The 25,664-nt window shown below is 41.0% G+C and overlaps 2 protein-coding genes across 2 annotated transcripts in view; one reads left to right on the top strand and one right to left on the bottom strand.

The window, feature by feature from the left end:
- LOC117674410 (TGF-beta receptor type-2-like) overlaps positions 1-10,234 on the bottom strand; it is a 46,346-nt gene extending 36,112 nt beyond the window's left edge. Inside the window, exon 1 of the mRNA XM_034432397.2 lies at positions 9,515-10,234. Coding sequence (XP_034288288.2) covers positions 9,515-9,566 — 52 coding nt within the window. The 5' untranslated portion in view covers positions 9,567-10,234. The remainder of the gene's footprint in view (positions 1-9,514) is intronic.
- Positions 10,235-18,936: 8,702 nt separating this feature from the next.
- SNX4 (sorting nexin 4) overlaps positions 18,937-25,664 on the top strand; it is a 29,036-nt gene continuing 22,308 nt past the window's right edge. The window contains exons 1-2 of the mRNA XM_034423196.3: positions 18,937-19,613; positions 24,944-25,062. Coding sequence (XP_034279087.2) covers positions 19,404-19,613; positions 24,944-25,062 — 329 coding nt within the window. The 5' untranslated portion in view covers positions 18,937-19,403. The remainder of the gene's footprint in view (positions 19,614-24,943; positions 25,063-25,664) is intronic.

The following is a 25,664-nucleotide window of genomic DNA, read 5'->3' as shown; positions in this document are numbered from 1 at the left end:
GCAGTTTTTCACCCCTGTAGTGACTGTGCAGAAGTTAAATATGTTTATAGATTCACCTTTTGGGGGGAGTACAAGATGGCTTACATATAGGTCTTCTCACACAAACAATCCTGTGAAGTATCCCAAAGGTGCTTTTTCAGGAGGCAACTGGACTTTCTTGGGTTTTTTTGAAGACGTTTCGCTTCTCATCCATGAAGTTTCTTCAGCTCTGACAAGATAGTGGGGAATGGAAGGACTCCCCACCATCCTGTCAGAGCTGAAGAAGCTTCTTGGATGAGAAGCGAAATGTCTTCAAAAAAAAAACAAAAAAAACCAAGGAAGTCCAGTTGCCTCCTGAAAAAGCACCTTTGGGATAACCATGACCTGGATGGCTGAGCATCTCTACATACTTTTAACCCTGTGTAGTAGATTCTGCTGAGAAAAAGTGATAGCGCCACAGTCATCACATAAGCTCCATGGCTGAATAGGAAATTAAAACATTCAACTTCATATTCCACAAGGAAGGTTGAGCACTGAAGAATGGATGCTTTCAAACTACGGTGTCGAAGAAGACCTTGGGAGTCCCTTGGACTGCAAGGAGACCAAATCAGTCAATCCTAAAGGAAATCGACCCTGACTGTTGTTTGGAAGGACAGATACTGAAACCAAAGCATAAATACTTTGGCCACCAAATGAGAAGAGAGGACTCCTTAGAAAAGACCCTGATGTTGGGAAAGATGAAAAAATATAAGGCAAAAGGAGAAAGGGAGAGCAGAAGATGAGATGGTCAGATAGTGTCATCGATGTAATGAACATGAATTTGGGCAAACTCTGGGAGTCAGTGGAGGACGGGGGGACTGGCATGTTGTGGTCCATGGAGTCGCAAAAAATTGGACATGATTGTACAACAACACACCAAATGATGTGTTATAGAACCTGATTTTTTTCAAGTGGAAATCCTGTCATGGAGACTTACATTGCCTAGAGTTTCTTTTCTCTGCAGAAAAAGATCTGTCCAAATGGGTGGGAAAGGATTGCATAGAGCAACATAAAGAGATCTAGCCTTATCTTTGGAACAGTAAATATGGCAGACATGTTATGTAAGGTATATAACATGTGAGAGATGGGGGCTTCTGCTGTGTTTTAAGTGCAAATGGGTTACTGCTGATTTAGATGAATCGCCTGGGGAATGTTTGGAAATTTTTCAGGCGCTCCATTGACCATCTGGTGGGGCTTTGATGAGCCAACATAGAGACGTCAGAGTAAGGCAGCTGCTGTAACTCAGAGATCCAGTTCTGCAATCCAATAAACTAAGAGTTTTTCAATTTGTTTTGTTATAGTAATGAACCTTATTCTTAAAAATGCCACTAAGTTAGAAGAAATGAAGAGAGGGGTGTAATGATCTTTAACAGCAATAACAACAAAAATCAGATCGATCCAGGAGCAACCATATTTTTTGCATCTGATTCAGTTTTCAGCTGATTACATTTCTATCTTCCAGAAATGTTAAATTATATCTCAATGTTAATAATTAATTCAATTGATCAGTGTAATTGGTCCACTGTTTCTATGCAAATAGAGTTTCTTGTACAGTCCTCTCCCAATCTGTACCTCTCAATGTGTCTCCCGCCCAATTTCTAGCAGATTTTGAGAAGTCATAGAAGGACTGGGGAGGAAGAAGAATTCTATCCACTTCTCCAGCTCTGAAGGAATGTACTGTAATCTCAAAAACTACAACTGTTATAGGCATTATCTACAGATATGTCATATGCATTAACTACAGAGACTCTGGAGAAACTTGGTTATCAGGAGCTCTTTACAGAGTTTTATTTTTGACCAGAAGTCAATCTCTCTCCCTCTCTCTCTCTCCCTCTCCCTCTCTCTCTCTCTCTCCCAAGCTCCGAAGGAACGTAATCTCAAAAACCACAACTTCAAAGCCATTATGTTTATTTCTTTCAGTTGACACAAGTTTAGTTTTCTTGCTGTAATGGCTTTCCTCCCAAAAAGGAAATTATTTGCTTGATTTAGAAATACATGGGGCAGAAGATTAGGGTGTTGTCTTAATCCAGTTGTTGGGACCTACAGTTTTTGATTTACTATACTGAGCTTTTGCTTGTTACTGTACATAAGAATCAAGTGTCATATACTGCAATATATATGCAAATCTTAGGCTAAAAATCCATTTCTGTATCCTTTTATCTGGAAGTAAACTAACTTTAGGCCATGCATAAGTACTATCCTATTCTCAGTCTAGCATACCTGAGATTATGCCATTTCACATACAAAGCTGTCTGACAAATGCAATTTCAATAGAGAACTTCCTTACTTCCGAACTTCTCTGAAAGCAGTCCTATTCTGTACAGCCACTAATTCTGAAAACATTTTGCTTTAGAAATAAAGCTTGTTCCAATTTTATTTATTTATATTTAGGCACATTCCCAAAACCATTTTGCTCGTCCTTCTTGTTTTGTTTCATTTTGCTTTGCTTTATTTTTTTCCAGTCAGATTTATGTGCCCCTAACATATTTTGGTTTGTTCTGGCCTTACATGCTGGAGACTCAGAACAGCTTACTATCTAATTACAGTGATAATATTAAAAACCATAGCAATAACAAAGAATGAGCAAACAATCATGATTAAGTCTTCCAACAAGAATAAAAGGCATTCCACAATTTGGAGATAATTCAATATTCCATCTATTCATCTCATGGTCTCCAGAACAGCCAGCCTTTTCAAAAACTAGACAAGAAAGAGACAGTCTTGATATTATAGAGTTCTGGATGACTGTGTAGCTCCTGCGATGAAGTCAGACTAGAAATAGGAATTGGTCTCTGATTTCCAATGTGCCTTTTCTGAAGGAAGCCCGGTCTTTGCATCCTGCCTGCCATATCTCTCTCTGTCATCAGAACTTAAATTTTTCATCCTCCTCTCTACTTCTCTCTACTTTCTCCTTCCTTCCTCCCTCAGGACAATTAACAGTGAGATCCACCACACTCCTCTGCATCTACCAGGCTTTCATTCATATCCCAAGATATGACACTCTTTCAGTGGCTGCTCTTGATTGTGTCACTCTACAGGTATCTCAATAACCATCTACATCACTTCTCACTAACACCCCCTTATCTATATAGCTCCCAAAAACATCCTATCCAACTAGTCTCTATCCTACCCCCCCATTCTGTACTTACTTAGGCCTCAAAGAAGCCTATCCTCAATTACTGCTTCTCACTTTACTGTTTAAACCACTACAGTAATTCCAACCTTCTTCCTGTTTCTTCAACCTTTCTCCTTCTTCCTCATCAATTCCTTTGGCCTTGGACGGGTTTCCTGTTGTTCTCTAGCTTCTACTTACAACTTTATGGTGGCTTGCTTGCAGGCTGCTATTGCAATGTTGGCTTCCTTTTTGGAACTCACCCTTGCTGAAAACACTTGGCATTGCAGCCATGACTGTTGGAATACCTAAGATGTCTTCCTGTTAGTGCTGCTGCATCTATTGTAAATGATGTTCCACCACCACTATCATCTTGGTGCCCCTCACTACCTCCAGAAGATCTTACCAGGCTTTGTCTTTACATGGCTTTCCATTGCCTCAGTTCCTCTTTGCCAACCATCTCTGAGCAAGATCTGCAGCCAACCTTTTCAGGATTTCAGGCTTCAGCCAATACTGCAATTCCTGGCTCTCTCAACCTCTCTCTGTGTTCTCATATTGTTTGTGTTCCATCTCTCTCCTCACATGCCTAACTACTCAACTCCAATAAGAATGGCTCATTAGTAGGGAAACACCCCCTCCCCCACTCCCTTGTTTTCTCCCTAACCATTTTCATTTCACCCAGATAAACATATCCCTTTATTCAGTGCCACGTTAAAACATAAAAAAATATTCTTTCACTGTTCCGAGCCACTACATTGTATACTTAGATGTTAATGTAAAATATATGCTATACTTTCTTTTAAATTTGAATATACAGTATGTGTATTTAATATTGTATACCCTCTGGGGATGAAAAACATGGCAGCATCTCCTACTCAGTGCCATAGGACTAAAATAATGTGTAAGTGACTGTTTAATTATTTGGTGGTCCAAAATTGTGTTGTAATATTATACATATCTAGTCAGTCCTACTAATAAATGAACTGTTCCAACTAGATGTTTATATAATAGTTTATAAAATCTTAAAACATATTCAGATGAAATTTCATTATAGTCCTTCAAAAGCCAAAGAGTCTCCAAAGCTTCCAAATTTGAAAAATTTAGTGTTGACTGAAAAAAAATGCACTTGGTTTTGATACCAAAAGAGGGCTGTAAAAATATGTACAGACCCCTCACATCCTGGACATAAATTGTTTCAACTCCTACCCTCAAAACAACGCTATAAAGCACTGCATACCAAAACAACTAGACACAAGAACAGTTTTTCCCTAACGCCATCATTGTGCTAAACAAATAATTCCCTCAACATTGTCAAACTATTCATTAAGTCTGCATTACTATTACTATTAATCTTCTCATCGTTCCTATCACCTACTTATGACTGTATGACTGTAACTTCTTGCTGTATCCTTACAATTTATATTGATTGTTTCCTAGTATGATTTGATTGCTTATTTGTACCCTATGACTATCATGAAGTGTTGTACCTTATGATTCTTAACGAATGTATCTTTTCTTTTTATGCACACTTAGAGCATATGCACCAAAGACAAATTCCTTGTGTGTCTAATCACACTTGGCCAATAAAGAATTCATTCTCCCTCTCTCTCTCTCTCTCTCTCTCTCTCTCTCTCTCTCTCTCTCTCTCTCTCTCTCTCTCTCTCTCTCTCTCTCTCTCTTGCTTTCAAGTACCATATTTTTCAGAGTATAAGATGCACTTTCCCCCCCAAAAAGGAGGGTGAAAATCTGGGTGCGTCTTATACTCTGAATGTAGCCCTGCCCAGTTTCTCAAACGGAGGTTTCAGAGGCTGAAAAAAGCATCAGAAACGAAGCTTCAGAAAAGAAGCCCCCAAACAGAGCTTCAGATGCTGTTTTTCTGAAGCTGTTTCGGAGGCTTTCAGAGCCAAGAAAAAAAGTTTTTTCTGAAACAGAGTTTCAGAAGTTTCAGAGGCAGAAAAAAAAGCAAAAAAAAGCAAGGCACAGAGCCGACACCAAGGAAGCTGTTGCTAAAATTCACCTCTGGGAACAGCTGATTGGGGGTATTCCCAGAGGCAGAACCACCTGCCCATCAGCTTTTTTCTTATTTTCCTCCCCAAAAACTAAGGTGTGTCTTATACTCTGAAAAATACGGTAAAAGAATTTGAAGAATTCTGCAGTAAACATTGGATCTTTGATTGAGTCTGGTCTTCTTTTTGGACGTTACTAATATAACAACACAAGCAAAACACATGCAAAATACAAACATATAAATGAAAAGCATTATATTAGGACTGTTGTTTTGAATTTTTAAATATCTACTTAAACAAAATTTACATGTCCTTTTTCACTTGACATAGTCTGAGTTATTTCTGTAGGAAATATAAGTCAAAGATCTCTAATTACCGTATCTTCTTTTTCTATTTTTTAAATAATATCAACAAACTCTAGAGGTAGATGCTACCTAGTTTTAATTCTTCGAAAGTGCTATTTTCCAATAGCAACTAAGCACAATTGCCCAACAACCAAAGATTAAAACTCAGGTGATTAAAACTCAAGGGATGCTGATGGAAGTACCATTATGGTCACCAATCAAGAAAAGCAAATCTCTAATGACTTTTGTGAATTCCATATAAGAGATGGAAGTCATGACGTCCTCCAGACAGAAAGGAAATCCTGTTGTGCTAAGCTGGGCTTCTGCAGCCTGCTACAATGAGATGCTAACTAAATCGGGAATTTTTCCTGATAGCTACTTCCTCCCTAGTGAAGAACAGACCTGTTTTGTACAATCCTGATTTGCCTTCGTGACTAAACCCCAAACAAATGGCTTCACAAAACACACCAAACCATAACATGGTTTATTTGCTTTATCTTACTGTGATGCATTAACCTATAGTGGGCAGAAACTCACTCAGCCATGTTCCTCATGCAAGTTCCTCATCAAGTATTAGAGAAATAAATATATTATGGGAATAATCAACATGGTGTCCTTTGGCTATTTTAGAACAGAATCCACACAAGGGTTTTGCTCTTGCCAGCTTTCTCAGGTTGACAGATTGAGAGCCGTTGACTTCAGTGGTGGGTTGCTACCGGTTCTCTCCGGTTCGGGCGAGCTGGTAGCGGAGATGGTGAGTTGAGAGTGAACCGGTTCTCTTTGACAGTTAGCTTGGCCTTCCTGCCTGCTCCTGTGTTATACATACCTTATATTAGGTTGTTTTTAGCCCAGCTGAAAGGCATGGTAGAGTAGATTGCCGCGTCTCAGCTGTTCTGTAATACACTGCGTTTGTGCAAAGCGCGCACGAAGCACGAAGCACATGCATGAAGCGAACCGGTGGTTAACACTGGTTGAAACCCACCACTGGTTGGCTTCATGCCCAAAGTGGGACTAGGATTCACAATCCCTCAGTTTCTATCCTAACTCTTAATCACTGCACCAAAGTGGCTCTCAATTTGGGCCTAGTGGCTCAGCAGACTAATAGCATTGTGATTAACACCAGCTGTCTGCAATTACTGTAAGTTCGAATCTCACCAGGCTCAAGGTTGACTCAGCTTTCCATCCTTTCTAAGGTAGGTAAATTGAGGACCCAGTTTGTGGGGGCAATAAGCTGACTTTGTATAAATATACAAAAGTATGAAGGCTATTGCTTAACGCATTGTAAGCCGCCCTGAGTCTCCGGAGAAGGGCGGCATATAAATCATTTTTTTTTTTTAAATGTTTGTTCTCTTTTCTTCTGTTCAATCGGGTCTAATTCTTTGAAACTGCCTCGACAAGTCCCTGCAGTTTTCTAGGCAAGGTTTTTCAGAAATGATTTGGCATTGCCTCTTTCCTAGGGCTGAGAGAAAGTGACTGGCCCAAAGTCACTCAGGTGGCTTTGTGCCTCTACTTATCTACAAAGGGATGCATTCAATCCAGGGGGATTGCATATGTCAAGTACACTGATTCAGGGCCCCTCATTCTATCAAAGTTTTCTGCTGGAAGAACCTAAGTAATCCATGTCTTCTTGCTTTGGGAAGGACTAGATAATTTTCTTTTGTGAAATGGATTGAAGATAATGATGGTGATGATGATGATGATAATGATAATACTGGTGGGTAGGGGAGGGGCAGATGATGATAATGATGAGAGAAGAAGAAAAGCATGTGCTACATGCTATCTTCCTGTACATCTGGTGAGAATATTCCTCAGCATTTTCCAGTGACCCTGGAAAGATGCCCATTTGCAAATTAAAGACAGAAATTAAAGTTCTGGAGCTGATCTTATATGATTGCCTGTTCTCTATACCTGGTTTGCTGCAGAGATTGAATTGATTATCCATCTACTAGAGACATAGCCTCTCATCCTAAGTTTACCTAAATGCAAAACATTTCAGATATGAATAAAACTACTGCTTATTTTTATCGGTATTAAGGGTGTGTTTATTTGATTGATTGATTTGATTTGTATGCTGCCTCCCATGGTATAAAACACAATTGTGGACAGCTTGCAAGAAAAACAAAAGCAAAAAACCCAAGTGCCTGACCCACCACATCCAGTTCATCTATCCATACAATCCTCAGGCTCCAAGCTTCCCCATACACATGGGGAAGAAAACAGGCCTTTGTGGCTTTCTGAAAGGGGAAAGAGGTGGGGGATTGTGGGTTCCCAGGAAGAAAGTTCTTCAGTAGGGCAGGAGGTGCTGTAGAAAATGCACCCTTCCCAGGTCCCATTGGATAGGAACACTTAAGAGCAATACTAATGGGATGTGACTTGATATAATGGGCAGTAGGTGAAATCCAGCAGGTTCTGGAGAACTGGTAGCGGAAATTTTGAGCAGTTTGGAGAACCGGCAAATACAACCTCTGGCTGGCCCCAGAGTAGGGTGGGAATGGATATTTTGCAATATCCTTCCCCCAGGAGTGGGGAGGGAATGAGGATTTTGCAGTATCCTTCCCCTGGAGTGGGGTGCGCTCAAAAGCCCGATTGGGCTTATTATCAGGGGATGTCTTATTTTGGGGAATACAGGGTATATGGACAGCTCTGTATAGGTTTATGTGTATAGGTTCCTACGTGCAATGGTTTATCACCAATCTGGTTGTCTAGTTCAGCAATCAAGGAGAAATATGAAATATGTGCCACAAAGAAGCTCTCCAGCTTGTGTAGGATTTTGGATGGCAGGAATGCTGCCCAAACAGTATTGTAAATGATGCCAACATAGCTGGACTCTAAAAGATCACCAAACAAGAACTATCTGTAGAAAACAGAATAACAAGAGTTTGAAAGGACCTTGGAGGTCTTCTAGTCCAATTCCCTGCTCAAACAGAAGATCCTACACCATTTCAGACAAGTGGCTGTCCAGTCTCTTCTTAAAAACCTCCAGTGATGGAGCACCCATAACTACTGAAAGCAAGCTGTTCCTCTGGTTAATTGTTCTCACTGTTAGGAAATTTCTCCTTAGTTTTAGGTTGCTAGACTCGTGGTCTGTTCTTTCAAAGAAGCTGGAATAAGCAGCACATGGAATAGCAAAGCTTTACCCGTAGAACACTGAACGCATAGGATTGGCAAACCTAATAGTTAGGAAGTCCTTTCCTGGAAGTTATCCCCTGATTTCTCAGAACTATGAACAATCTGGTTTTAGTGGAAATGGGGTGTGTCAGTAAAATATACAAATTCCATATAAATGTACGTATTTGCAGGTGTTACATACCTTAGGCTACGCACATCTGAGAAGTCTGTATACTTTTTTTGACTTGCATATGGCATCTCTGGGTGAGTGCCTTCAAGTTATAAACCAAGGAAGTAGCCCTTGTAGTATCGTGGGACTGTTTTTTTCTTTTCTTTTCTAAAGTCTGGCATGAGAATTGTAACAGACGATTATAGACATATAAACAGAGCGTGTGTAACGAGGAATTATTTGCTGGCTGCGCTGAGCTTCAAATAGTTACGATGCTGTTGCCCAAATGCGCCTTTCACTTCTCAACTGTGTTAGTTTACTTAAGCTTAATTAGTTCTCTGCCTAAATCTGTGAAAGTGCATGGGAAAAAGAGGGTGGTGAAGAGTGCTGCTGGAGCTATCTCAGCATTCAAATATGCCGAACTTGCAACCAATCGTCTCAGCTGGATTCAGTCTGGTTAAATACTGTATGTCAACAATTTTGAACTGTTTCTAAAAAGTTGTTAAAAAGTTCTCTTGCATAACGCTAATGCCAACCCAGACCTGGCTATGGCAGTGACTGTTTTGCCTTCAAGAACCTGAAGAACTGAAGTGAATTACGAACCACTTGCTGAAAAAGAAGCACAGATTGGATTTTCAAGTCAGCTCTATTCTAAATTCTCCAGCCTCTCTGCCGTCTCCTTCAGCTAATCCCCCACAGAGGAGAACGGAGCTTGAAGAGAAGGAAAATAAACAGTGAAAGTTAGTTCTTTACTTACGGAACTGAAGCAGTAATAGCAGAAGCTGAGGAAGCCTCCTCCAGTAACCCATTTTCTGGATCTTGCCAGCAACCAAAACCCAGTTTTGCAGTGCTACTCGGTTTATCCTCTGCCAACCAGCCTGTCCAGGGCTTGTGGGGCTCCTCGCTAAAAGTGAAAGGGAGGCAGATCCAGCTGTTTCAAATCCAGCTGTGTGAGTGTGTGGGGTCCGCCCAGGAACTGAAGTTTCTGAGCCGACGAATGCTGGCTCGTTCTGAACGCACACAAATATAGGAGAAGGAGGAGGAAGAAGGGGGAAGGAAAAGTTGGCACAGAGACCAAAGCTTGATATAAAGATGACAACGCCGAGCCGTTTCAGGAACAGGAAAGAAAGGAAAAAAAACTTGCCATTTTAGCCGGCCTGTGAGATTAAATGTACAAATCCTTTCTTTGGAAGAAAAAGGATGAAATCATAAATCAAGGCATATACGGCAGCTCTTTTCCCATCAGACCTCTTTCCATTACAAAGTAATGTGGAACAGATCTAGAAATTAGGAAAACCTCTGTGCATTTATTGCCGTCTCTGCTTTGAGGCCATCATTCCACTTTGGTTCTGCTCTTCCTTGCAGTCGCTGCTCAAGGCAACTTTTTTTTTTTTTAGAACAAAGGGGAAAAAAACAGTAAAGCTATCAGCAAGAGAAAATACACTCTCCCCAAACAGATGAAACAACTGTATAACACAAAATTGTACAAATGCAATGATGCTACACAGTCCAACAAACAGCCTGTCTGTCCTTCTATGGAGGGAAGGACTCCTAGAGACACTATTTTCCAGCTCCAATTTTTTACTTTCAGAATAACAAGAGTTGGAAGGGACCTTGGAGGTCTTCTAGTCTAACCCCCTGCTCAAGCAGGAGACCCTATACCCGTGATGGCGAACCTATGGCACGCGTGCCACAGGTGGCATGTGGAGCCATATCTGTGGGCACACAAGCGTTGCCCTAGCATGCATGTGCACGCTGGCCACTGATTTTCTAGCCTTCCGGGCCCACCAGAACTCAGGAAACAGGCTGTTTCTGGCCTCCGGAAGACTGGAAAAGGCCGTTTTTGCCTTCCCCAGGCTCCGAGAAAACCTCTGGAGCTTGGGGAGAGTGAAAAACGGGCCTACCGGGCCCACTGTTCCATTGTGTGCCAAAAGTGGGGGGAATGCAGGGGGGGGTTGCACGTTGCACCCTTGAATTATGGGTGTGGGCACGCGCACGCATGACCCCCCGCACTCCCCCCACTTCTGGCATGCGACGGAAAAAAGGTTAGTCACCACTGCCCTGTACCATTTCATACAAATGGCTGTCTAATCGCTTCTTAAAATCCTCCAGTATTGGAGTACAACCTCTGGAAGGAAGCTGTTCCACTGATTAATTGTTCTCACTGTCATGAAATTTCTCCTTAGTTCTATGTTGCGTCTTTCCTTGATTCAAAATAGGGATGAGCATGGCCTCTTTTTCTCTCTTTTGCAAGCAAGCTCGATGGGATCACCTGGCTTAGAGCCCTTACTCCATGGCTACTACCCTGCCAGATTGCTAACAGATTGCATAAAGGAAAAGTACACATCTGACCTAGGAGTGCAGACCACAGGGCAAAACAGTATGCCCCTCACTATTTCATGAGTTTGTCACCAGTGACCTTATGTGGATGAACCTTCTGTGGTAATTAGGAGTGTCTTTCAAGCCTAATTCTGCATACAGGGTTTCCTAATCCAGCTAGAAGCTGATAGAACCATCCACTTTCCAGAAATCCTCTCTTTTTCTCAGAGCCCTCATTTTAGTCAATTCTTCAGGCCTTGCTCTATCTTCAGGATCTCCAGAGAAAAGAGGAATGAAGCTGATGGAAAATAACTTTTTCTGACTTTCAGAGGGTTGAAAAGACTTTTTGTTGGCATCATTGATGTGTTTGTTAGAAGCAGATAAAGATGATGCATGCCTAAGGTACAGCCACACGGCTAAAGCAAAGTAAATCTGATCAATTGCCTAAGAGAGGTCACATCCATCTTTATTTGTCCTCTTTATTTTGTGTGGCATTCCATGGATGAAGAAAGAGACACACGTCCAGGGGTGGGCTGCTGGGGGTTCGCAGGGGTTCAGAAGAACCTCTAGGTAAGATTCTGTGCAGTTTGGAGAACCCCCAAATCCCACTCCTGGCTGACCCCGCCCACCCTGCCCCTCCCAGGAATCCCCATGAAGCCCGTTTTGGATGCAGGTAAGTGCAGGCCACGTACGGAGGCTCAGGCAGGGTGAAAAATGGGCCTACGGGAAGTTCGGGAAGGCCGGAAACAGCCCGTTTTCGCCCTCCCGGAGGCTCGACAAAAGCCTCCAGAGCCCGGGGAGGGCAAAAATGCCCCCCCACCATGGTGCAGGAGGCTGATTAGGCCACACCCACCATGGCCACTCCCACCCAGCAACCGGGCAGAGAACTTGCTAAAATTTTTGAAGCCCACTCCTGCACACGTCATAAAAACATACATGAAAGCTTTATAGTTTTTTTGCAACGTGAAACAGAATAATGACTAGACATATGTTAGTTTGGTCTGCCTTTTTGTGGGGGCGTTTCCATGACACATATGCTGTCAACCATAGTTTAGCCATGAATCTACTGAATGACTCAATAATCCAGTTGCAACCCAGGTCTTTGTACTTTATTTCGGGTTATTGATTCCATTCAAAACACACACAGAAGAAGCCTATGAGGAAAACAAACATCCAGCAAATGGTTCTTCTGACCAAAAGCAATCACTGTGTGACATTTGCGGCTAGAAAATAAAGCCACAGATGAGTGCTTGGTTTGCAGCTCTGCTGCTCATGGAGAGGAAGCATCAGGCAAGCAAATCGTGACTGGCAACCTGGAAATGTGTGAACATATCCAGTGGGAGATAAACACATACTGACGGGGCTCCCTAGGAATCATTTCTCTATGAAAAGTCTACACTGTAGGGAGCTTCTAACTTCTTCTAGGGGAAAGCTGAGAAAGTGAAGACAATGGCCAAGAAAGCAAAAGCCTTGATGACTTCAGCTTTTGTTTACACAATGGAGTTCATTGCACAGTTTCGGTGATAAATCATAATAAACTTTTGGGAGGCAGAAGACAAATTACACTGGCTTATCCCTGTTGACTCATTCATACTTTGGATGTGAGAATATGCTCTTGCACAAGATCTGGGGGTGGGGTGAGCAGGGAATCCTCAAGCCCCAGAAATGGGATTTCACAATTTTTCATTACATTTCATTCTGAAGTACTAATTGTGAGGATTGGGAGAATTGAATTGGTCTATGTCCAATTTAAGGAAGGAGTCAAAACTGCAGCATTATTCTGGAGGTGTTTGTTTGTTTGTTTATTGTTTATTATTTGTTTGTTTGTTTGTTTATTATTTATTATTACATTTTTATTTCCCCATCTCTCCTATAAGGTGACTCTGGGTGGCTTACAAGTTATTCTACTACAGGTAATTGTGTTTCACGAGTCAGTGTCTGAGATGGTTTTTTCTTTTTCACTTGGATATGAAACTGCCATTGCTTTAAATCCCTAGAAATTAAGCAGTGGCACAGGGAAGGAAAATGCTTATTTTTGGAACCTGAGCAGAATACCAGATTTGCATAATTTCCTTATTTGTGATTTATGGCATCTTCCAATTATCCCACCATTGCTGTGAATAGCCGCTTTATGCCGCTTTAGCCTTTAGCACTATTAAAGATGGTGCTTTGAAGATGCTTTCAGTCCCTAGTGGGTTAACGGCAAAACCTTTGTGTGATGGTATAAACTCATATTGTAGGGTGCCCAATGGCACAGTTGATGAGCCATTTACTATTAGTCTTCTCATCGTTCCTTTCACCCATCTTCTCCCACTTATGACTGTATGAGTGTAGCCTTGTTGCTGATATCCTTAACATTTATATTGACTGTTTCCCTATGACTATTATTAAGTGTTGTACCTTATGATTCTTGACAAATGTATCTTTTCTTTTATGTACACCAACAGCGTATACACCAAGACAAATTCCTTGTGTGTCCAATCAGACCTGGCCAATAAAGAACTCCTATTCTATTCTATTCTATTCTATTCTATTCTATTCTATTCTATTCTATTCTATTCTATTCTATTCTATTCTATTCTATTCTATTCTATTCTATTCTATTCTACTCTACTACTCTACTCTACTCTACTCTACTCTACTCTACTCTACTCTACTGATGAGCCATTTAAGCAGGTGTTGAAACACCTGAATTGTTTTTCAGTTGAATGAAGGCAAATATACATGTCCTAGGATAATGTTGTAGGATCTAATCTGGATCGGTCACCAAGATCAGAGGTTTAGTCTTCCAAGCTTTCCAACTCTTGCTGGAGCCCATCCTCAGGGAACTTCTCTCTACTGGAATGTGTCACTCTCTCCAGCACGAGTCCGTAAACTAAATCTCTGGTCCCGATGACCGATCCAGATTGGATTCTATTTTTCAGTTCTTTCTTACAATACCCTAAAAACCATTCTGCCTCTAGAGGGAAAAACTCTGCTACATCTGCCTGTTTCTTAGTGTAGCTTCACCGCAACATTTTATGACATTAGCACAACATTTTACTTCCAAATCTTTTTCTTTGGAGTCCCCGATCATGTTTTTTCCAATTGTCACCCAGTTCAATTATTTCCTAGTTCCCTCCCGTCCAAAACCCCTTACCTGTTTTATCGTAGCCCGCTCAATCTAGATAAGATTATTAGTATATTTGTATTCAAATGTGCAGCATATTATTTTACCTCCTTTTATCTTACCCAAATCTGGTTTGCATTTTGTTATCTCTTCCATTTTGAAGATAATCTAGGAATTCTTTCTGTTTCTACTCCTCTGAATAATTTAGTATCATCCATATACAGGCCCAACCATATTCATTCCAGCCTTAGAGTAAGGGATTTATGCAAATCCTTGCAGGCTTCATTTCTTACACACCTCCATTGTGTATGTCCATTGTTTATTCCAGTCCTGATTTTTAACCAGACATCATCCCATAAAGGGGTTTTCCCGCTTATTTCATCCCTCTAATTTTATTCCACTAAAACCAAATCTTATTCAAGTCAGACTTTCATAATGTTGTGGTTAAAGTCAAATACCACACTACTCTATGGTTTAATGATTTTTTTCTTGTTAATTAGATTTGGCTTATACAAGACACTAAGCCAGGAATCATTCCTTTATAAGCTACTGTGTTTAATCTCCTGCAATGGGCTATGCCAAAAGCAAGCTGATCTCTCTTGTGACATGGGACAGGATGTGAGCCTACTCTTTCCTATTAGATCACCTCTTCCTGCGTTTATCTCTTTTTGCTAAATTAGGAGGGCTTCTTGAATACTTTGAATCTGGAGTCCTCAAAAAACCGACATGCCATTGAATCCAGCATCATGACCTACTTTTCCTCCTCTCCTCAAAGAGGCAAGAGACATAATCAAAAAATACACAAACAACGATGAAGTCGAAAAGTCAGCCTGCCTCCAAATGGCTCAGGGTACCGTAGACATTATGCCAACCATGACTGCTTAATCAAAATGTAGGATCCAAGGCTCAGAGTGAGCTTCAAAACAACTTGACCTGTTTTTTGGTTTAGAATCACAACTTTCAGCTGAGGTCTGCTCACTACTGCATCGTATGTAAGTGGCGCAACCACAGTAATGATGATTTATCTCTTGAACTCTTCTGCCAAACCAAGTGAATCTTCCCCCAAAGCTTTGGATTTGTGTTGCCTCCTCCTTTGCGTCTTCTCATGTTTATACAAATTTTTATTCATGCAATCCATGTGGATATCTGGCTTTTTTCAAAAGTCTGTCAGTTTTTCCACATTGGTGTTTATGGGCCAATTTCCCCTCCCATTATTTTTTTCCAAAAAAAGAGAATGAGAGAGAGCAGCACATTTTCTTCTGACTTTAGAACTGGCAGGATAGGGGTACTTTCTTTTCTCTGAAAACTTTCCAAGTTTTTTCTATTTTTTTAAAATGTGTTTGTGTTTCTCCGTCTGGGTGCTTGGCTCAATGTTTGGTTCTCCTCCTGCTGTCTTTGTGGCCTCTGCAATTTCTCTGATCACATGGGGAAGCATCTTTGATGTTTTCTTTTTCGGTCCTCTTGTTTCTATAAGGTCTTGGCTCCCCTTGAAAATGCTTTTGTGGCTGGAAGGGGCCACCAAAGTTTATTTACTTTTAATCACTGACCAGTAGGATTATTCATACCATATCGCTTTTGCATCATAAGCCCTCAATGTATTTGTCTTCATTACCATTATGACAATAAATTAACAATATGTCCACGACTCACAGCTTACCAGAATGCAAGAATGATTGATTAGAAAAGATAGTACATTTGTGTGTGTGTGTGTGTGTGTGTGTGTGTATGGAAAGTAGAAGAATTTATGTCCAATTCATAAACATACTGATCAGCAAAATCAAATTTGTTGTATCTTTCTTTAATGGTAGATAGGTAGTTAGGTATTAATTGTATCAATAGTATTAACTGTTGATAGAAGGCTATGAGCCATTACTGGATAACTACCAGAACTTCCTTGGGAAATTTAGAAGCCATTTTGGCAATCCCATTCAAAGGATCATAGCTGGTTAGGAGATTCAGAAATCCAAATAGGACAACAGGAGAATAAGGTTGTTCATCGTAGATTTTTAAACTATTGCCCAGAGATGTCACATGGGGTGAGGTGGCCCTTATTGACCAGTTTAGTGAGGGGTTGAAGGATGACCTCTGAGATGAACTGATAGGACAAGCAACCCCAGTCACCTTGGATGAGTTGTATCAGCGTTGCATTGTAACTGATGCCTGACTAGAGGAACTGAAGCAGAATTGTGGTGTCAGAGGCAGATGTGACGCATGGGTCTCTCTTTCCCTCTTGCCTTTTCGTCCCCAGATCCAGAAATGGGGGAGCCAATGAAGATTAAAGTTGTCAAGATATTTGGATGAGAGTCAGGGATGATGAGATTTGGCTCTCTGTTTTTATTCTAGAGCCTCTGGGCATATTGTCAGAGAACGCCTGGCAAGAAACCCAACGGCAGGGGTTAGAGCATCAGAACAACTTGCCAGCAAACACCCACCTTTGTCCACAGTGCAAACCAGAGAAATTCCATCCATCCTTCATGAGAACTCACAAAAGGGCTCATCCAGCAGACAAGGAGAGCTAATGAAGAGAGAGTTTACTCTCTTATACTGAAAAAAGATACATGCTAATAATAATGAATTACCATAATTATAACCATCTTACCTCCAGGATCCTTCTCTTATGTAAAAGTCTGTAGAGATTCTCAGTCATCCAGGTCATGGTTGTCCCAAAGGTGCTTTTTCAGGAGGCAACTGGGCTTTCTTGTTTTCTCTTTGAGGACGTTTCGCTTCTCACCCAAGAAGCTTCTTCAGCTCTGACAGGATAGTGGGGAATGGAAGGATTTATATTCCTTGCAGACAGCTGGTCATTTGGATCCTTTTATTTAGAGGGTCGTTGAAGCACTTGGAGGTTTAACTGTGTCCTCAGTGTCACCTGAGTAGTGCTCCTGGTTCCTGTAGTCTGCAATTTTTTTCCTCTGGAAATCTATTCCTACTCCTACACCATTCAAAGGGTGTCCATCCCAAATTGTATAGCTAAAAGTCTGTAGAGAATCTCGGCTATCCAGGTCATGGTTGTCCCAAAGGTGCTTTTTCAGAAGGCAACTGAACTTGCTTGTTTTTTCTTTTGAAGACATTTTGCTTCTCACCCAAGAAGCTTCTTCAGTACATAAGAGAAGCTTCTTCTCTTACTGTATGTACTTAATTGCTGTCAAAAATACAGGAGGGCCAGATTCTTTGGGTACCTGAGTGTAGAGGTGCACTAAAAAAGCAGCAGGGCATCAGTTGCAGCCGCCATCTTGATTTATTTGCTTTGTCCTAAAGATGCCTCTGGGCCACAGTATTTTTAAACTGTTTTCCCTATTTTTCCCTAAATAGTTTCTTCTCCTGAACATTTAACTTAGGGGAAAAAAAATACATGTGTATTTTTGCTTTTTCTCATGTATACTTTTTCCCCACAACTTCCCCACAACATTTATTTAAAATAAATGGCTATTTAATTTGTGAATGGTTTAAGTATATCTGGTGCATTAATCTCTCGGATGTTTGGTGTGTGTGTGTGTGTGTGTGTGTGTGTGTGTGTGTGTGTAGGTATATTGCAACAGATCTCTTGGGTCACTTGTATTTTTTATTTATATTTTAAAAGATGAACATTTTGGAATTTTCTGAATCCACACCAGTGATACTATTTAAATAATTGCATGCATTCTAAATAAATCTCATTATTATTACAGCTGGATCCTAAAGCTGAAGTGACTGGTGTTCCAATTTCTCTTCTTACCGACCCTCTTTTAACTTTCTTACCTATCAATATGTCAGCATACCTGTTGTTGAGGTTGCTCCATTTTCTTTATAGCATTTATCTTTGGACTAAATAGTAAGGGCGAATATATTCCCTTGATCTCTCTCTCTAAGCTATGCTTCAAATATTTGCATGGTTGATTGCTCGACTTAAAAAATATTGTCAGAGAGCACCTGGCAAGAAACCCAACCGCAGGGATTAGAGCATCAGAACAACCTGCCAGCAAACACCAGCTTTCACCCTTCCAATGGGCCTGTTCTAAACCTGCATTTATCTTTATCTTTTATTAGATTTGTATACAGCCCTTCTCCTTTCGGACTCAGGGTGGTGAACAGCCAAAATAAAAACATTTGTACACAAAAGTTAAAATAATTTTTAAAAATAATTAAATGAAATTTGGCCCATAATTTAAAACATTTCAATTAAAATCAGTATCTAACGTTAAAACCAACATGGAATCAGGCCAGCCCAGCTACCTGGAAAAAGTAAGTTTTCCTTTATTTAACAATAAAGGAAAAACACCCCTTGTGCTTAAAAATCTGGAAAGAAATGCTGCGGGTTAGGAAAAATAATTGGAAGTTTCTATTATCTATGTTTATTATTGAACTGCATGTTGTTTGTACTGGAGAAATTCAAGAAATGTTTAGTTAACAGTTTATGGAAAAGTCTTGAGAGTTTAGACTGAAGAAACCATATGGATTTTTGTATATAGGGTATATTTTGTATATAGGGTATATGTATATTGTATCTGCAGGAGGAACAGGGGAAAAAACACAGAAAAAAATGGATATACTTCCGTTCTGGCTTTTATTATCACTTCTCTAATCTGATTATACTGTTGCTTTCGGAGTGGGGCAGCGTTTTTAAACGGTTTTATTACACGTTGGAAGTTTTTATTTGTTTATTTATTTTAATGTTGTAAAGTCTTGGAGGCGCGGAAAGCGAATTCAAGCACTTTGGCTTCCTAATTCTGTGAAAACGGGGTGTGTGTGTGAAAACTCTCTTGGTAGGGAGTAGCCGGATCGATTGCGCCGAGTAAGCAGAAATCGCATTCGCCTTTCTCCACCCTCGCGGTCGACAGAATAACAGACAGACGCTTTCCCGGTAAAACGGGAGGGGTAGTAGTAGTAGTAGTAATAGTAGTAGTAGGCACGCCACGGAGCAATTTTGCAAACGCCAAAGTCTCTTTTGTTTTCCTATCGTTCCCGCTTATATCCGAAATGAAATCCCTTCTTCAAATCATGGGGAAGGGGAACGTGAAAGCTCCAAGCGAATCGTGAGGTGACTTTGAGCGAGAAAAAGGGTCGCAGAAGCGAAGCTGGGAGTGACGGGCGGGAAGAGCCTCCCACTCCCGCGTCTCTTCCTCACACTCTTCCTCCCCGTCCGCTCCGCCTTAAAGAGCCAGGCGCGTGCGCGGAAGCGGCCTCCGAGCCCTCCTCCCACCTCCTCCTCCTCCTTCTTCGTCTTCCCGGCTCGCTCGCTATGGAGCATCCCCGCGCCGAGAGCCCTGGCGGCGGCAGCAGCACCAGCACCAGCACTACCAGCAGCAGCAGCGGAGGCGGCGGCGGCGGCGGCGGTAGCAAGGAAGGCGACGAGCCCGAATCCCCTCCCGGTCCTCTGCCAAGCCGGGCGGTGACAGCAGCGACGACCACAGCTGCAATAGCGGCGGCTACCGGACCGCCGGCTTGCTCGGTAAGGGGAGCTCCGCCGCTGCACCAGGGCACCGGGTTAGGCCGCGGCCCCCGTGGACGGGCTTGTCCCGCCTCCTCGGCGGAAGCCAAGGCGGGGCGGGCTCGGGGTGCGGGCGGGCTGGTAACCGGGGGGCGCGGTCTGAAGAAGGCGAAGAGGGGGTCGAGGGAACGGAGCGAGGGGAGAGAGGGGAGGTTGGTTGGGCTGAACGCTAAGCCCGGGGTTGGGGTGGAGGAGGAAAAGGGAAGGGAGGGTAGTGGGGATAGGAGAGAGGAGAGGAGCCCCTCACCTCTGGCTTTGGTGGCAGAGAGTGCCTAAGAGGAGAAGAAGGGCAAGGCACCCCTTGCCATACCTAGTGGGAAGCAGGTGCTGGGCATGCCAGGAAAAGGCGCTCCCGTTGAAAAAGTCTGCCTCTTCCCCCACCCCCACTCTTTCCCCTTTTTTTGTTATTTTCTCCAAAACTCCTTCCCACCCACAAGGGAAAGGGCCCCTGGGACAGCTGGGACAGACCAAGAAGGAAGGTGAACACTTCAGAATTGAATATGCTCCAGCTAGTTCAGCAATTCGAATCCCTAGTGCCTGTTACTTGTCCCAGCTTCTGCCAACCTAGCAGTTCGAAAGAATGTAAAAAAAAAAAATGCAAGTAGAAAAATAGGGAACACCTTTGGTGGGAAGATAACAGCGTTCAGTGCGCCTTTGGCGTTTAGTCATGCCGGCCACATGACCACGGAGATGTCTTTGGAAAGCGCTGGCTCTTCGGCTTTGAAACGGAGATGACCACCCCCCCTAGAGTCAGGAACGACTAGGGGAACCTTTACCTTTACCTTTAATCCTCTGCCCAGCAATGGTTTTATTGCTGTCTTTGGAAAGATGGCCAGGGCAACCCCTCCAGTATTAGGAGCAGAGGTAGTCCTCGACTTAGGAGCCCGATTGAGCCGAAAATGTAGGTTGCTAAGTGAGAAATGGGTTGGGGAGTGAGTTTTGCCCCATAATTTTACCACTTTTCTTGCCACAGTTATTAAATGAATCCCTCTGGTGGTTAAATTAGTAACACGGTTGTTAAGCGAACCTGGCTTCCCCATTGACTTTGCTTGTCAGAAGGTCGCAAAAGGTGATCACATGATCCCGGGACATTGCAGCCGGTTATAAGTATGAAACAGTTGCTAATCATCTGAATTTTGATTCCATGATCATGGGGATGCTTCAAAAGTTGTAACTGTGAAAACGGTCATAAGTCACTTTTTTCAGTGCTGTTGTAACTTCGAATGGTCACTAAATGAACTGTTGTAAGTTAAGGACTACTTATATTGTAGTCCAATGTATTTGGTATTTTAGTGTTCAAAATACCTGAAGTCTGTTTGTGTCCTTTATTTTTCAAAATAGTATGCTTTCCATACTATTGGAGGCGAATCTACTTTCCAATGGTCATTGGAAATTTATAAAAGAGATGGATAATTGAGGTTGTCGCTACAGGTAGTCCTCAACTTACAACCATTCATTTAGTGATCATTCAAAGTTATAACAGCATGGAAAAAGTGACATGACTGTTTTTCACACTTAATATGGTTGCAGCATCCCCATGGTCATTTGATTAAAAATTCAGACACTTGGCCACTGGCATGTACTTATGACAGTTGCAGTGTCTGGGGTCATGTGATTGCCTTTTTGTGACCTTATGACAAGTGGAAGCCAGATTCACTTAACAATCAGGTTACTAACTTAACAACTGCAGGGATTCATTTAACTGTAGTAAGAAAGGTCGTAAAATGGGGCAAAACTGAATAACTGTCCTGCCTGCCAATGCAAACTTTGGGCTCAATTGTGGTCGTACAGCAGGGACTACTTGCATCATGTTTAAGGCCCTTCAATAACACCGATAACCAAATGAAAACCAGGATTTGTTTGTAATTTACCACAGACCAATTTAGCATTAGATTTGCTGACAGATTTTAGGAATGTGCATTGTAATTGGTAAGAGTGGTCAACACTGGAAACACTTTAGGTCGTTGGTATCTGCACCGGTTTCTTAAGGAGTTAATAGGAACCGGTGAAATCTTTTAATTGTCTCTAATTTTACTGGCTTCCTGCTATTTGGAGTTTTAAATACTGTCTTAAATTGGCTGTTTTGTATGGTACACAAAGCTATCATGCAGATTGGTTTTTTGTTTAGCACGTTGTGTTTATAAACCATAGTGTGGCTTGTAAACTGTGATTTATGGTTTAGCATACTGCATGGATCCAGCCAGTTGCAATCTGCTTTTTAAACTCGGTTTAGCATGTTTTTGCAATTTAGCCATTATGTGGCTGAAACGCACCATGATTATCAGCATACCTATTGTTGGGAGAGGAATCTGATGAAACATTTAACGTCCCCTCTTCCAAGGTTTCATGGAATGTTACTCCATTTCTGAGTGCAAATGTTAAATATTAGAGCAGAGAATAAATTTTTGCCATTGCCCTAGCTTATGTCACTAAAGTTTCAAAGAATAGGCTAAGTGTTTTTAATTGATACTCTTCTGATTCTTAATAACAATAAGCTTTTACATTAGTTGGTATAAATGTTATTGTATTTAACAATGGCTGGATGTGTCTTTCTCTCCAAGGAATTTAGGCAGGAAGTATATCTTCAGCATGCAAAGGGACTCTATATGGACTCTATCATGGGTAATGTAGGAATCTTGTAGGCTGTTCAAATTTCATCTGCCTTCAGATTCCCATTGTTAGAATCCCAATTTTGAATGCTTAATTTTGTGTTGAATACCAGAGTCAGGATCCTGCTGTTTTAATGCCAGCCAGCCAGGTTAATGCACAACCTGCCTAAACTAGGGAAGAGGGCAGACATTTGATTTTAATTGCTTAAACATACATGCTGAATGCTTCACTACAAGGGATAAAACTCAAGGAAGGACTTACTGACTACCATGCAACTCCATTTTATTTGGTATAAATAGGTGATTAAAATATGTAAGCCCAGTAAATCAGGAGAAAAGAAGCTTCAGTAATGTAGGTGAAGTTAGAGTTTAGATACTCATTTGGTATTTTAAGATTATTCCCCCCAAAAAAGATTAAACAAAAAAGCTGCATGTGCCTCTGTCATATTCTCAGGGATCTACGATTGTCTCAAAGGTGCTTTTTCAGAAGGCAACTGGACTGTTTTTTTGAGGAAGGAGAAGATGATGTTTCACTTCTCATCCAAGAAACTTCATCACAGTGATGAAGCTTCCTGGATGAGAAGCAAAACCTCATCATCTTTCTCAAAAAAACAAACCAAACACCAATCCAGTTGCCTTTTGAAAAAGCAACTTTGAGACAACAATGACCTGGATGATTGAGAAACTGCATAGACAATGATCTAAGACATTATAGGAAGAGAGCCTTGTTTTGCCATCATAGAAAGGCAAAAACCAGGAATCTAGTAGCACTTTTTCTGACCAACAAATGTTATGAAAAGACAAGAACTTCTGTGAACTGTACTTTATTTCATTAGATACATGGAGTGGATAGGCTGATACAGTATTTAAATTTGAATGAGTTTGGGGTGAAAGGCAGAAGAAAATATATTGGTTATGTGAGAGAGATTTCAAATACCCTTATGAATTAACAATTGCAATGTGTTAACTCACTGTATTTTTTGAGACCACCAGAGATTGCCTGAAACCTTTGGATGGATGTGAATTCAATCACTATGGAGTGTCCTGGTAGATTGAATTGTTCTGATATTACCTTGCCTTGCTTAGAATTGCGATGTCAAACTTCTGTCCATTAATTCTTTTATTCAAAATTTGTCCTATGTAAAATCAGGAGGAGGCATTGGTGGCAGACAATGGCACATATCACAGTGGAAGAAGAGTGTACAAAAAAACATCTCATCTAGTGTGTGCACTGGTTGGATCTTGTGATGGTGCTCTTGGTGTAGATGCATAGACCTCTGGGTTTGTGGCAGACTCTCAGCCCCATGTTGTTGTCATTGTTCTATTTTTGCTGCTTTAAGTTGGATGATAGTCTGTAAGCAAGTATGAGCCTGTTGGCTTGAGAAAGTGCAGTATCATTGTCAAGTATGGGATGTTGTTTATTGCTAACTCATTTGAGTGGGTTTGAGCTGTAATCTGTAGAGAGTGCCCAGTGGTGTTCTATTTTGTTTCTGTGGTCTGTCTTTTACTAAGTCCTTCTTAGGAATTGATCAAACCCCATTGATTTTGTCGATTGATCTTGTTGTGTGCATAGTTCAGTCTTCTGAATGCCTAGTTTAATTCCATCAGTTCAGCATCTCTGCTCATGAATCAAATATGGTTTTAACTTAGAGCCTGGCTGTAGATGATTTGGTGATGTATTTTGGGGGAAAAGTGTAAGCATGCAAGTATGCCTAGTAATCTGTGGCTATATTTATTTAATGTGATGTTTATGTATCTGTTCTGTAGTATTACAGTGATATTAAGGAAATGGACTTGTTCTGTAGGCTGAGCTTGATAGAGGATGGAAGGTTTTGAAGTCATGAGAGATTAATTTCCATGGGCACAATTGATAAGGATGTTATCAGTGAATCTCAAGTAATGAAGAGGTTTCAGGGAGTTGAGAGTTAAGAAACCATCACTCTAAGTCAGCCATGAAGATGTTAATGCCACTGATTGCCAAAGGTGAAACGGTTCTAGGTGGATACAAAATCACAGGATTTGGTGGCAGTGTGTGCAGTTTTGGCATCAATGATGTTCTTGATGACCTGAAGTCTATGCTTGGGAATGTTACTGTTTAGCATCCATGGTTGTTGAAATAGTTTTGCTAGGGTGATTGCCTATGCCCTATGGAATTCAGTTTTCCCAAGAAATCTGTAGTGACTCTTAAATAGTTGGGAGTGCTGATCTGACATATGGAAGTGAAACCTGATATTCCAGTTATGATAGATTAAATGCTTGAGATAAAGTGAATCTCCTACTTTAAGTAGGAGGATTAAGGTAATTCTCCCTCTTTAAACAAATTAATGGGAAAAACTAGCCCTTCTTTCAGGCAAATGCAATAATTTGATACAACAGTTACCATGACATGCACTGCAACACCTTATGTTTTCCTGCACTCTTTGTCTAATGGATAAACTAATCAGATAGGGCAGACATTTTTCGCTGACTTGTGTGAAAAGGTTTATAATAGAGGTGGTATTGCAAAGATTAAAATATAATTTATGCATTGTAAATTGATATTAGTGTCATCCCTTACAATCAATTATACTTGATTCTGCTTTTTAAGAGCCAGTGATTTGATACTTGGCAGCAGCAAAGTGTTTTAATAGATATAGAGCAACAGCTGTAATGTTTACAGACATACCTTTTCCCCCCTAAAAGATCATGGAAGACTGTTTATTGAAAAAAATAGAAATCAGCATTGCTGAAGCCGAAAAGAGGACTGGACGGAATGCTATGAACATGCAGGAAATTTATACTGCATACCTAGTTGAAACAAGGTAGGTTAAAATCAAAATAAAGTTAACTGTTACATTAGCTTTTTTTACTATTAATTTGAAAATTATTTTCAATGCATTTTATGGTTTATGTGGCTTTTCCATTCTGTCTTAATAAGCTTAGGAACAAGTAGAATTGCTTGGAGCCCATTTTGGAACCATGTTCTTAAAGAATTATACTTATTAAAATAACTTATGCATAAGAAAAGAGCTGACTCAGTTCCTACTGTTGTGAAATCTTTTAAAAATAAAAACAGTTCATTGGAACAGTGCGGCTCATGAGTGCTTCAGATCAAGCAGATCAAAGAGGGGCTCTGGGTGGTATACAATATAATCAATATATAAAACAGCATATAAAGTTAACATTAGAATATTAAAATTAAGATTAAAAATTAAAATTGTGAAATTTTAACATAATATTTTGGAGACATTAAAAAAATTCCAAGATTTAACAATGATTAATAAAGGTGGAAGGAGCCAGCCAACCCTGTGGTTGCATGGTCCTTTGTGCCCCCCCATGCAAGGCTGCAGAGCCAGGTTTTGACCCCTTTACAGAAAGTCAGGAGAATGTGGGTCTGTCTCATTCGCGGGGTGGAGGGAGGATG

Source organism: Pantherophis guttatus, chromosome 1 (assembly GCF_059756535.1).
Source record: "Pantherophis guttatus breed Tessera chromosome 1, ASM5975653v1, whole genome shotgun sequence".
In the NCBI taxonomy this organism is placed as follows: domain Eukaryota; kingdom Metazoa; phylum Chordata; class Lepidosauria; order Squamata; family Colubridae; genus Pantherophis; species Pantherophis guttatus.
The sequence above is the reverse complement of the archived record's forward strand: the minus strand, read 5'-3'. Positions and strand labels throughout refer to the sequence as shown.